Raw genomic sequence first — 13,488 nt, 5'->3', positions numbered from 1 at the left:
TCTGAAGGCAAATGGGTGGCACCCCCCCCCCCGGTACTTGCAAGGTGTACGTAATAAAGTGGCCGTGAGTGTATATAATGTGTCAGTATGCACAGCATGTTATGCACAGAAAAGAAAAAAAAGAGTGCAGACAGGCAGGAAAAAAATATGTAATACAGAAGAGACTTACATAGGTGTGATTAACGCATGGTACAGTGCAACACACCGACCATGCTCTAATAGTGCAGAAGGTGGGTTATGTTGCCAAATTTGATTAGCACCCATCTGCAATTAGATTAATCGTGCCGCAACACGGTACCACAATACCGTGTGTTACAATTAAAAGAAGCAGTGCATGCACTATTTTTTTTAATCACACTGCAATGCACAGTATTGCGGTACCGCACGTTACGGCGCAATCGATTGCAATGCAGACAGGAGGTGTATTTACGGTGCCATTCAAATGAAATGGCAAACACAATGTACCTCCCGCACGGTTAACGCACAGTACTAGGAGTTATTTGCGCGGGACAATGCAATTAATGCATGCACCCACTGAGAACAGGCCCTCAACTTGTTCTTTACATGGCAGATATATTGCATAGCAGGTTAACAAAAATGTCAAGCATCTCTTTTATCTAAGTCATATCTAATTTGGAAGACTAGTGGAAGAGATTTATTTATCTTTCATAACCCAGGGTTGATGGAAAGCAGACAAGGTAGCTCATTTTCCAGACCAGGGCTGGACAAATCCCAGGAACTGGGTAACAATGCGCCTTAAAAATTACAGCTGGTCCCTAACGTTTGGGGTTTACTCAAAGGATTCCTTCATACCCACCGTTAAGGTGCGTTTGATCAAGCTTCCACCTCTTCCCCACTCTACCCAAAACTTAAAAAAAAAAGAAGTGTTGGCTGGAGAGTCACTTTAACTTTGCTGTCAATTATTGAACTGCTCTATCTACAATATAGCACGATACGCTGGTATAAAGGGAGAGCTACAAACGGGATTTATACACTGTCATACCGACAAAGACGGCAGTTGAGAATTGCCATAATGAACTAAATACAGTTACACAAAAGAGAGCTGTTGTGGCGAGTTAATATGCGTTTTAGCATGCGTTAACATGCACTGCATAAAAGGCAGCCCATTCATTATGCACAGTATATGCTTTGTGGTGCTATGAAGTGTGTTGTACATTGCACTCTACTGCACAGTGCATTACAATGCCATTCACAATGAGTTGAACCACAATGCCCCACAATGAAACACACGTTGAAGTGAGTGTTTTAGCGCGCACTGCCAAAACCCACAAGCGTGAATGTACCAGGATTTGTCATACAAGACTGTCACGTTTTGTATACCTGTATACTGAACTAATGTGGTTTATCTCCCAGACATTACACTTCTCTTAGGTCTACTTCCAGTGTCTATGTTATATGTATTGGTTTCATTTTAAGTGGCCAATAGTTAATGATTTGGGCCTAGTATCTTTACTGCATATTTCAATAACATGATTGCTTTTCATGGATACTGCATGAGCCCTACAACATGTGCTAGTTTCTTTCTGTATGTCTGTTGCCAGATGGATATGCAAGGCTCTCACTCCCACAATATCGGGGTGAGTTGATACATTGACTCTCTTTATGCATGAGTGAGCTAGGTTCACAGCTGGGCGTACGGAATATGTGCGTTTGCCACGTGTTTTCTACCGCGATTTGCGGTAAAAGAAACACGTGACAAACACGCGTTTCCAAGGGCTATCCGGCTGTATCCTAATGGATACGCGCCCCAAAGAAGCTCCTGTACTTCTTTGGGCGTAGGGCGTTTTACATCGCGTTCCTACGCGCTGTAAAACGCCCAGGTGGAAACCAAGCCCATAGGCAATTATTGGTTTTCACATGTTGAACATTTTACAGCGCGTAGGAACGCGCTGTAAAACACCCAGGTGTGAACCAGGCCTAAAGCGAGTGAGCTGGTGAGCCGTTTTCTCGCGGTTGTCACGCGTTTCTGTTCGCACGATTTTGCTTTGAAACCCGTGCGGTTGTTGCGCGGTTTTCAATGCATAGAGATGTCTATGGAACCTAAATCTCGCGGCATCCGCCCAAAAATCGCTCCTGTACCTTTTTGTGTGACATGCGAAATCACAAAAGGTGTGAACAGCTTCCATAGACTTGAATGCAAATCTATGTTTTGTGCGATATCACGCGGCTAAATCGCCTAGGTGTGAACCTAGCCTAAGGCTAGGTTCGCACCTAGGCCATTTAGATGCTGTTTTTGTGTGATTGTCGCACGTTTTCGATCGCACAACTGTTCATTGAAAGTCGCGCGGTTTGCCATGCATAGCGTTGTCTATGGGACCCAAACCGCACGACAATTACACTAAAATAGCACCTGCCCCTTACGGTCGCACGATAAACCGCAAAGGGGTGCATCTGTGTTTTGCGCGATAAATTGCCTAGGTGGGAACCTGGCCTAAGCCCCTGGTTTTCTATGAAATAACTGTTGATAGCGGCCTGAAATCAGACAATTTACCTTCTGCATAATGCAGATCACTGTTGCTTTGGCTAGCAGAGGAACACCTACAAACAAAGTTTCTAAAAAACTAATGTTTTATAAAACACAACAATTTATATATTCACAACACTGTAAGTCCGAAGGGTTTGTTGCGAATTAAAAACCACAAAAGGTTTCCTGAAACAGAACCATACTGCTAAACAAGATGAAACATATATTTCAAAACATATGGAACATCCCAAAGTCAATGTAATTATGAGAAGGAAAAAAAAAAGACTTTGTCTGCAAAGTATCATGTGAAAATAGCGATAATATTTCAAAGGTCTAGTTGGAACACGAGTAATGACATTTTCTGATGATGAAGTCATCCGGCAATCATAGCATAATCACAAGGCTCAGCAGCCCTTGGTAGTTTTATGCTGCTTTGCGTGAGAAACCAAAAGCAGGATTGAGAATAACTCCACCTAAAATATATTTTTATCTTTGCTTTCTTTTGCTTAACAAAACCATCTGAGTTTTTTATGCCAGGGGCAAATATGGATTAGAAGACCACATTCTCCCACTAGTACTGAAAAGGTTCCATACTCCAACAACACCCAGATTAAAATCTTTGAACGACTCATGTAAACAGGTGCTTGGCTTGTTTCTGTTCACGCAAAGCTCTGTAGATTTCGGACTGAGGCCTATGCAACCTAAAAACAAAGCTATGTAATACCCATTTAGGGCAAAGTAAAACGTTTACTTTAACCCCCCCCACTCAATACTACTTTTCCTTCACTTCCCTGCTGCTCTTCTCGGTACTTCTGGGTATGGAGAAGCATGCGACAGCACTAGGTCAATCAGCACCGTTACAAGGGAGTCCTTAGTCCAGGGTAAAGCTGGCCATACACTGTTCTACTTTTTTTATTCCTGAAGAACCGATCTAAATTCACACAATGTATGGCCAGCTTATGTTATGGCTCCAGAGACCCAAAATTTACATAGGGCTTTTCTTTTGATCCTGGCAGCTGTGCAGAGCACTGAGCAAGCAAAAACAAGTATATGCTGCTGGGGAGGTCTGTATTAAAGTGTACCTGTTGCTTTGCCCTTCATAGACAAAAGACAGGTACACTGTAACGTTGAGAATTATACAGCCCTTACAGAAGGTATTCTGCAGCTTCCATTTTGCCTAGGCCAACTTTCCACATTCTGCAGTACTGTGCATCTGTACGATATTTGCCTTATTAGCATAAGCGCTAAATATTGATGGGTAGCTCTCCCAGTTCCTAGACCCGGTTCCTGATTACATTAACGTAAAACCAGTGATCAGGATATGCCTCCTATGGGAAACCTGGAATCGGTTCCTGTGAGCCTAAAAGGGTAGCAATGTACATAAACACGCCGTCACTTTCACAGAAGCGATCTGCTGCTTCTAAAAAAAAAAAAATGTGCCTATTGACCCCAGTTGGAAAAACTTTAGATTTGAAGTATATATCTAAATAAACCAATGATGAATAAATCCCATGTGGCTTTGTACATAGAAATCATTAAAAATACATGCAAGTGTCCGCAGAAGATCTGTTACAGTGAGTGTTTGAGCATATAAAAAAAACCCACAAGTGTTCAAAGTGCAGTATCCTATAGCAACCAATCACATTGGAGTTAGAAAGGACCTGAACTGTGGAAAGCAGAGGACAAAGACCAGTCACCAGTATTGCCTGCTGGTTCCCTACAGCTGATCTTTTCCATATTACTAAGGTACCATTCCTCATTCTTCCACATGTCGCTGTGTGAAGGCAGACATATTTATAGAGTAGCTGGAGGTCATGTTAGAGGTAACTGGAGGACTAAAGCTGGCCATACACCTATAGATTTTCCATCGGAAATGTTCATTGCTGCCAAGAACCCTCATTCGATTCTAGCTCAAATAACCAAATATGCACAGGCCAATGTCGATTTCAATAATCATTTGTTAGCAATACTAACTCACTGAATTTTGTTGATGGACAGAATGGATTTTCATTTGACATGTGCAGTGATTTTATTTCATAAGAAAACGCCACTAATCCATCGATATTCGTACGAATAAAGTTTTCTAGCCTGACCGATCAAGTAGGGCTGCAACAACTAATCGACATAATCGATTATAATCGATTATTGAAAAAGTTGTCGTCAACTTTTTCAATAATCAATTAATTGGCTTCCGATCAGTTGGCCCTTGGATTTGTTGTACTCCTCTATATCTGGTGATATTCTGCATTGTGCTGTATAGCCGCCCAGATCACTTGTAGCAGCCTACTTGTGTGGCGTACCATCACATAATGTTTTTGCATATAACTACTGCTTGCTAGCAGTAGATACATGCAATAACCGCTGAGGGTTTAATACCCTTTAAGTATGGCCAGAAGACTTAACAGTTTCATAACAGTAATGATAATAATAATAATAATAACTACGTGCCCTTTTTAAAGTGACATTAAACCCTCAGATTTTTTTAACATAAACCAATACTGTAATGTGCGCCTTACTGTAATCCATGGTTGTTTCCTTCTCTTTGCTGCTCTTCCTTTTAAATCTGTATCTCTTCTCATGCTGGGGGAGAACTTCCCTTTGCAGCTGAGTGCCTCTTCCTGTAGTGCTGGCTCAGGTTGTGAACGAGCACACAGACACCATGTATCCATTCCAGAGACAAGGCAGTCTGCTGCAAAACAGAAGTTCTGCCCACCATGAGAAGAGATACAGATTTAAAAGGAAGAGCAGCAAAGAGAAGGGAAACAACCATGGATTACAGTAAGGCGCACATTACAGTATTGTTTTATGTCACTTTAAGGCTGCATTTTTCATGTAGTGTAGATGATCTGCATCTATGTGTTATATGTTTTACCATCTACCCCTGTGAAGAGGAGTTTGGCTGTAAAATGTACTGAAGTTGCAGCAAGCACCAAGCAGATGTCATGTTAAATGGTTTGCACTAAGATACAGTACAGAGTTGTGGCTCTAGCCTAAACCCTCCAATTCCAATCAATTCCTTGCAGAGAAAGCAAACCTTCAATTAGGACTTGTTCACACCAAATGCGGACTAAATCTGCATGAGTTTCTGCACATGCAGTGCGTTTTTCCACGTTTGTGATGCGTTCTGGAAGTTTTTAGCCTAAAATTGGATTTTGGTGCGTTCCAGGGTGTTTGATTACATTTTTGATGCGTTTGCATGTGTTTTCGGTGCATTCCAGGGCGGAACAAAATAGGACATGCTGCAGTTTTTCCACATGCTCTGGAACTGAACGCTCTGGTGTGAACTAGAGCCCAAAATACCACTGGAATACATTGGACGCCGTTTTGATGCGTTCTGTAGCTGCTCTGCATCTGCTCGGCGTGAACAAGCCCTTAAAGAGTTATTAAACACTCTGGTGTTTTTGCATATATCTACTGCTAGCAAGCAGTAGATATATGCAAAAAGTGTTTTTAAAAAATGCTTTAAAAGCGGTTTAAAGTTACCTGTGTCTTCGCTGCACGCTGCTGTCCGAAAATGTGAAAATTCTCAGGCGGACAGAAAGCATCTTAGGGAGGGTGCATGCACAGTTCACATTTTCGTCCGGGATATAAGGAGAAACGCAAGGTAAGTATATGGACGCGTGCACCCGCATGCAGACATGGTGGGACAGGAAGTGCCAGGAAGGGCAGAGGAGTCAGCGCTGGATCGGAGACCCGCAGCAGCGCTGGAGGAACAGGTGAAAACGACAGGAAAGAAGATCGGATTAAGAAACATCATTTAAGCTAAGTGCTGACATTAAAATGGGGGGGGAGGAAAAAAATCTTTGACTTTAATGTCACTTTAACTTTTAAATGCCCTTTAAAAACACATTTATCTTCTTCAGTAGACCATCTAACTAGGGTTGCACAGATACCAAGTACAGTACTCGGTACAAGTACGAGTACATGTACCGATACTTTTGAGCTCCAAGACTAGACTAGAGAAAAATTCAAAAAATTAGGAGGCAGCTGCCACTTGTAAGGAGCACACTGAGCTCCTGGGATTTGTACATCTCTGTTTTAAATGTACAATTTTGTTTTTATAAATATAAATAAAGGGATGCACAGATACCAGTTTTGCGAGTACGAGTACTGGTACTTGCCGACTACTTACAAGTACGAGTACTGATACATTTTTGTTTATTGTCATGTGACAGTTTTTCTAAATCAATACAGACTAATGATTTCAGAACAGGGGTGGAGTGCCAGAGCCAGGTCCCAGCTGCAACCGCTGAAACCCTGGTAGTTCTCATGAAAATGCCAAGTATCTGCACTGGTACTCGAAAAGTATCTGTGCATCCCTACATCTAACCATTTGTTCAAACAGTTTATACTTAAGTAGTTCAAGCTAAGTATCCAACATTAAGATCTGTGATCCGCAGAGTCGATCTCACGTCTATGAGGAACTTGCAGACAACTGTGGGCATCAGTTCTTAGAAAATGGAAATAGTAGTAAGATTGGTTAGATGTCCTTGTCCAGTCATTGTTTTCCCTAGATGTGGTGACAGCTGCCTGCGTATACCTCCCTTCTTTCCACCATACAAGCCAAACAAGAATGCTCAGCTAATACCCATGTTTAAAGGAAGTGCCATCAGACAGAGGACCTCGAGGCTGGACAGAATCATGCTTACACAGAAGTATAAACGTTTGCGACACTCTCACATGTCGTAATGTAACACGATGACGCAGAAAGGTACAGGAAAGCACAACCAACTATCTGACACAGAGGTGTCTCTCCAGCGTCTCACTATGCTTAGGACAGCTGGCTGCGGAGTTGCTCAGGAAGTTGTAACTCCACCACTGACTAAAAGACTTCTCTACTTCAAAACACGCTCCAGAAACTGTTAAAAAAAGCATAACCGGCAGCTGTATGCCAAGACGTGTAATTCTACCACAGCGTGCACTCCAGGAGAGATCTCTCACCAAGTCACAGAACTATGTCTCAGCATACACAGTACCTAGGCTGCTATTTAACAGTATAACGCAAAAACATTTGTTATGATTTTGCAGCTCTGATTGTAAATGGTACCTGCACTTTCAAAAGAAAATCCCATATGCCAATCCCAGCCCAGCTCAAAATATTGCAAATGTATTGACCTCAGATGTAGACAAGTCATAGTTCTACTCTCCCAGAGCATACATCCTGTAGAACTCTGTTGTCAAATGTCATGCATTGGGGCCAGACACAGAAAAGTCCATCCAAAATGTAAGCACTGAGCTCATGGCACAGGTAGCTATTTCCCTTACAGCTAAGCCTAGTGCATGTCGTACAGTAACCCTGTAAGTTTAAAGCCCATTTACACCCTTCGCGGAGATATAAAAAACAAAACAAAAAACTACATAGGTCAGTAATATACACCGAGTGTACATGAAGCAGGCATATGCAGTTGCTGTATTTGAACAGAGAAGCCTACTTTTTGGTTAACTGGCTTCTTCATCTCCTCATGGGTGCTTTTGAAATGGCTCTGCAAGCAGTCTTTGTAAATTACAGAAGTACAATGTGGGGCATGGAAAACTACATTTCCCACAATGCAAGGCTTCCCTCATGCACAAGCTTCTCAGTGGAAACTGAGCTCGCTCTCTAAGAGCGCTGTTCCCCATTAATATGCATAGTGACAGTGCCCCTGAACTGTGCGTAGTGACACGAAGAGGCTAAGATGGTGTGCAGTGATCTTGTTACAATGATTTACAGTGAGGAGGGTCAGCTGCTTTTAGAGCCTGTACAACAAAATCCGACCCCAGTGTCAGAAAGAGTTTCCCGTGGAGGGACCCAGGCCTACTAAAAAAATCCATTAAAAAAAAGTAAAAGCCAGCAATGCGAGTCATGAAAATGTACACACATATATACATCATCACTGCACCTCTACATTACCACGATAAATGCTAATCACTCGTGAAGGGGAAATGGGCTTCAAGGGCTCATTCACACCATGTGCAGTGGCTGGCACTCACAAGGACACGCAGAAGATAATTGTGCCCCATTCACACCACAACACTGGTGTGATGCGCTGTGTAGGACACTGGATGGCCCCCGGGAGAACACTACACTTTTGTGTGGAGACCTGAATAGAGTGTACACTTTGCACACTGCCAATACAGTTAAAAAAAGCAAAAAGCGCCATGTGTAGTTACAGCGCTGCCACCCAATGGACACCAGCTGCCTGCTAAAACGGAGCATTTTAGCATGTGGTTGCTGTAGAACAATCTTAAATTTTGCTATACAGTGAGCAAAGTGGGCTTACTGGGTGGTCCTGTTGGCAGCCTCCCATCCGAGATCCTTCAATCGGTGAATTGAAGGAGGCGGGAGGAAGATTCTCAGCTAAACATTGACCGCAGCCAATCAGCTAATCATTGTTCGAGTATTCAAACAAGAAAAAGAATCTTTGCAGCACACTTTACCAGGATTCCAATGTGGATATATGCTTGAATGACTGCGGATGGCGCTGCCACATGCAGATAACCGAAGAATGTCACCAGCACACCAAACGATGGTTACAGCAATTAAGTCTTCATTTATTGAAAAATAGGGCCCCTCATATACAAGCGCTTTCGGGGGCCACGCAGGGTCCCCTTTATCAGGCTCAGAGATGATGAAGGGGACTCTGCGTGGCCCCAAAAGCGCTTCCATACGAGGGACATTATTCAATAAATGAACACTCCATTGCTGTAACTATCGTTTGTGTGCTGGTGACATTCTTCGATTATCTGTTCCGGCATTCAGACACACCCGCCGCTGTCAAAATACAATAGTTGCAGAGGGAGAACTGTCCATTCACAGTGTTTAGCGGGAATTGAGGGATCCGTTAGACTTTTTTCATTCCGCCTAAGTGTATGGTCAGCTTTAGGAATTAGAACATGACCACTAAAACTAGGACATGGAACAAGCAATTCAACTTTTACTAAAACCAAATTTGTAAAAGATGTGAACGGCTTTCAAAATCCTGTTTCTGGAAGCTAAAGAGTCCATAGAAATCCTCTGAAAGGTTGGCTGGGCACAGGAATATTTTAGGTCTATTTTATGAATAAGGAGGAAACTTCATCCATGTAGACCAAGCCGTAACCAGAGATTGACAACACATGGTAGACCTCATCATTGAGGAATAGTTGAGTCTGTTAGTTGCAATATGTTCATTGAAACGTCTTGTCACAAATGGATGATGAAATAGGCCTCATTCACACGAGAAAAGGCCGGCACATACAGCTCCGTGCTGCGTCCACAGTCGTATCGGGAAGGACAGGTGGTGCGTCTGATTAGTACGCAACCCGTCTTTCTCTATGGTAGTATGCAGCCATACGCCGCCCTACGCTCACCTCAAGTGCAGGTCCCCCGGCTCGGACACAGACAGGATCCATCCTGTCAGCGTACGAGTACGGACCCCCGCACCGACGTGCTGGGCGAGTGAGCGTAGGGCAGCGTATGGCCGTGTAATCCCATAGAGAACTTCAGGGGCTGCGTACTAATCACATGAAGCAGGCATATGCAGTTGCTGTATTTGAACAGAGCACCTGTACTTCCCGGGAGCTGCCGGATACGGCCATGCACGGAGCTGTATGTGCCGGCCATTTCTCATGTGAATGAGGCCTTATGAAGTGTCTGTGTGTTTGCAAACAAAATCTTGGGGCTCTTCGGAGTATATAACTCTCCCACAATGGAATAATCCCATACAGAGAACAGTCCCATGATAAAGAATGGCGATCTCATAGCTGAACTGGTCAGGAGACATTCCTTCAGTATCCGCACAGGCTGGGAATCGGGATCCAGTTCCCGACACTCCAGTTTGAGTCTTTGCTTGTGTTCAGCTAAAGTCGTCCACTGTCAAGATGATTCATCTCAATGGTGAGCTCAAATGTCAGTGTGTTGGAGCTGTAGGTACACCCGGCCTGAATATAAAGTATTTGGGTCCATCCATGGGAAGTTATAGTGAACTCGTCACCATTCCATATCACAAAACGGGTGCAAGAGCTCCAACCTCTCTACAAGTACAGCTCTTGGCTGGGAGTGGGAGTACCTGGAAGACGCGGACCTTCACAGTACAGTGCGTGCCTGCTGATGGCCAGGTAACGTTCATCTGACATCTGACAGGGGAATATAGGAGCTGCCATTGCTGGCCTCCTCCTGGACATTCTAGGTGCCTGGCTGTGTCCACCATCAATACTTCCTAGTCACTGGCCTGCAACCAGCAAATGAGGGTCAGAGAAAAGTCACAATGCCTCATCAATACTTGTTCGAGTCTCAGTACTGAAGAAGACTAGTTCTGCCAGTTGTGGGACTACAAGCGTCAGCCCTGAAGAGGTCTACCAGTCATAGGACCAGAAATGCCAGCACTGATCATGGGACTACAAATTCCAGCACTAAAGACAACTGGCTCTAGAGGTTATGGGCGTCAGCACTGATAATATCTCACCAACACTGAGGAAGTACAAGTCTCAGAGCTCTCCGCCGCATTGAGGAACTACAAGTCTCAGAGCTCTCCGCCGCATTGAGGAACTACAAGTCTCAGCGCTCTCCGCCGCATTGAGGAACTACAAGTCTCAGCGCTCTCCGCCGCATTGAGGAACTACAAGTCTCAGTGCCCTCCCCCGCATTGAGGGACTACAAGGTCTCAGTGCCCTCCCCCGCATTGAGGAACTACAAGTCTCAGTGCCCTCCCCCGCATTGAGAAACTACAAGTCTCAGTACTCAGTGCCCCCCCCACATTGGGAAACTACAAGTCTCAGCATTCAGTGCTCTCCCCAGCATTGAGAAACTACAGGAATCAGCACTCAGTGCTCTCCACCAGCATTGGGGAACTACAGGTCTCAGCATTCAGTGCTCTCCCCAGCATTGGGGAACTACAATTCTCAGCATTCAGTGCTCTCCCCCAGCATTGGGGAACTACAAGTCTCAGCATTCAGTGCTCTCCCCCAGCATTGGGGAACTACAAGTCTCAGCATTCAGTGCTCTCCCCAGCATTGGGGAACTACAAGTCTCAGCATTCAGTGCTCTCCCCAGCATTGGGGAACTACAAGTCTCAGCATTCAGTGCTCTCCCCAGCATTGAGGAACTACAAGTCTCAGCACTCAGTGCTCTCCCCAGCATTGGGGAACTACAAGTCTCAGCATTCAGTGTTCTCCCCAGCATTGGGGAACTACAAGTCTCAGCATTCAGTGCTCTCCCCCAGCATTGGGGAACTACAAGTCTCAGCATTCAGTGCTCTCCCCAGCATTGGGGAACTACAAGTCTCAGCATTCAGTGCTCTCCCAAGCATTGGGGAACTACAAGTCTCAGCATTCAGTGCTCTCCCAAGCATTGAGGAACTACAAGTCCCAGCGCTGACTAGCAGTGGTACAGCCTCCTCTGATCCCAGCAGGCTGCCATGTCATGCTGGGAGTTGGGTTTCCCCCAGTGATGTGGAGCGGTGCTGGAATCCTGCTCCCTTCAGTGAATCTCTCTCCGCGGATACAACTTACCTGTCATGCAGCCCCACACACAGCAGCTCTGCCCTGGGCACAGGGTAGTCCATGTCTCGCCGCCAGCAGAGCGCCTGTCAAGAGAAACAAACAGTAAGATGCCGGTCTCTTCCCCCACAGGCGGCCCAGACAGCTTGCCCCGGGCACCTCTTCTTCACACTGCCCCTTTACCCCCACCCCGAGCAGAAACTTCATACCGGACACCTCGCCGCTGCCTCACGGTCAAGCTGACAGAGACACACGCTCACAAAACTTCTTCTTCCGCCACTGAACAAACTATCCGGCCAGGGCGGGACGAGAGGGCGCGCTCCCTTGAGCGCGCGCCTCCGGTAAGCGCTTAGGCCTAACACGATGACGTCACCACACACCCCGCTCACCAATAACAACAATAACGAACAGGTTGAGTGTCCGGGGACAGCGAGCGCGGGGCGGGACTTACCACTGAGCCGACGTTCGATCAGGGCGAAATATCCAGGAGACCATTGGAGGAATGTTGGAGTTGTAGGCGGAAGCTTGTGGCAAGCTGACCCGCTGATTGGATGGTTGGTGTTGAGTGAAGCTTGGAAGCTGCTGATGCTGCATAGGAAGTATAAACTGTGCTAAAATTAGCTCATTGGGTATTGCCAATGGCAGGAGAATGGGAATGATTACAGCATCGTGTCTTCTGCGGAACATCATAGCTAAGGGGCAACATATTGTTCATTGAATTATAGAAGATTCACATATATTATACACTGATGCCATTGTCATATGTTAGCAGAGGCTATAAGGGAACTTGCATGATCCAAGATAATAAAATAACAGACTTAAAGTGCATGTATTTAGTTGCCCACAACTCTTCAATGGATGTCATTTAAATAGGATACAGGTGTGTGTTCAGGGAGATCACCCATTTATTACTGGAAAAGTTACTTTACAATACTTCTTGCTGTATCCATTCCTATGCCTTATCCATTTACAGAGCAGCCATCTATTACAGAGAACAACTGGCCTTAGCAGGGCTCCTGGCAAATTGATGTGGCAGCTTAGGGAGCTCCGTCGACTACTGAGCACCCAGGATACTTTGTTGGACGTGCGGTCAAGAGTGCAATGGGTACATGGACTGTAAGCTTAGGGAGCGGGTCTCCAAACTTTTCAGTACGTGGGCCACATCCATATATTCTTCATTTTTTTGCAAGCCGAAAAAAAAATCAGTTATTCTGAAACTTAATAAGTTTTACCTCCCCCCCATCCAGGAGTGCCCAGCAGAGTCTCCCCTTACATTCAGGAGTGCCCAGCAGAGTCCCCCATTACATCCAGGAGTACTCAGAAGAAACCCTCCTTAATCCAGGAATGCCCAGCAGCATCGTCATTATATCCTGGAGTCCCTCCTTGCATTAATGTGTGCCCAGCAGAGTCCCCACTTACTTTACATCCATATATGGCCAGCAGAGTCCCACCTTACATCCATATGTGACCAGCAGAGTTCCCACCTTTCATCCAGGAGTGCCTGGCAGAGTTCCTCCTTAATTCATTGTATGCCCCAGCAGAGCCCC

The 13,488-nt window shown here is 45.0% G+C and overlaps 1 protein-coding gene across 1 annotated transcript in view; it reads right to left on the bottom strand.

Moving 5' to 3' along the window:
• Positions 1-12,417, bottom strand: part of KLHL13 (kelch like family member 13) — an 80,914-nt gene extending 68,497 nt beyond the window's left edge. The window contains exons 1-2 of the mRNA XM_018558993.1: positions 12,151-12,417; positions 11,954-12,027 (exon numbers count right to left, since the gene is read on the bottom strand). Of these exons, the coding sequence (XP_018414495.1) occupies positions 11,954-12,006 (53 nt within the window). The 5' untranslated portion in view covers positions 12,007-12,027; positions 12,151-12,417. The remainder of the gene's footprint in view (positions 1-11,953; positions 12,028-12,150) is intronic.
• Between the last annotated feature and the right edge of the window lie 1,071 nt (positions 12,418-13,488).

The sequence above is a fragment of the Nanorana parkeri genome, unplaced genomic scaffold (assembly GCF_000935625.1).
Source record: "Nanorana parkeri isolate BGI_ZX_2015 unplaced genomic scaffold, ASM93562v1 scaffold373, whole genome shotgun sequence".
NCBI classification, from domain to species: domain Eukaryota; kingdom Metazoa; phylum Chordata; class Amphibia; order Anura; family Dicroglossidae; genus Nanorana; species Nanorana parkeri.
Note: the sequence above shows the minus strand (reverse complement) of the source record. Positions and strands in the feature narration are given on the sequence as shown.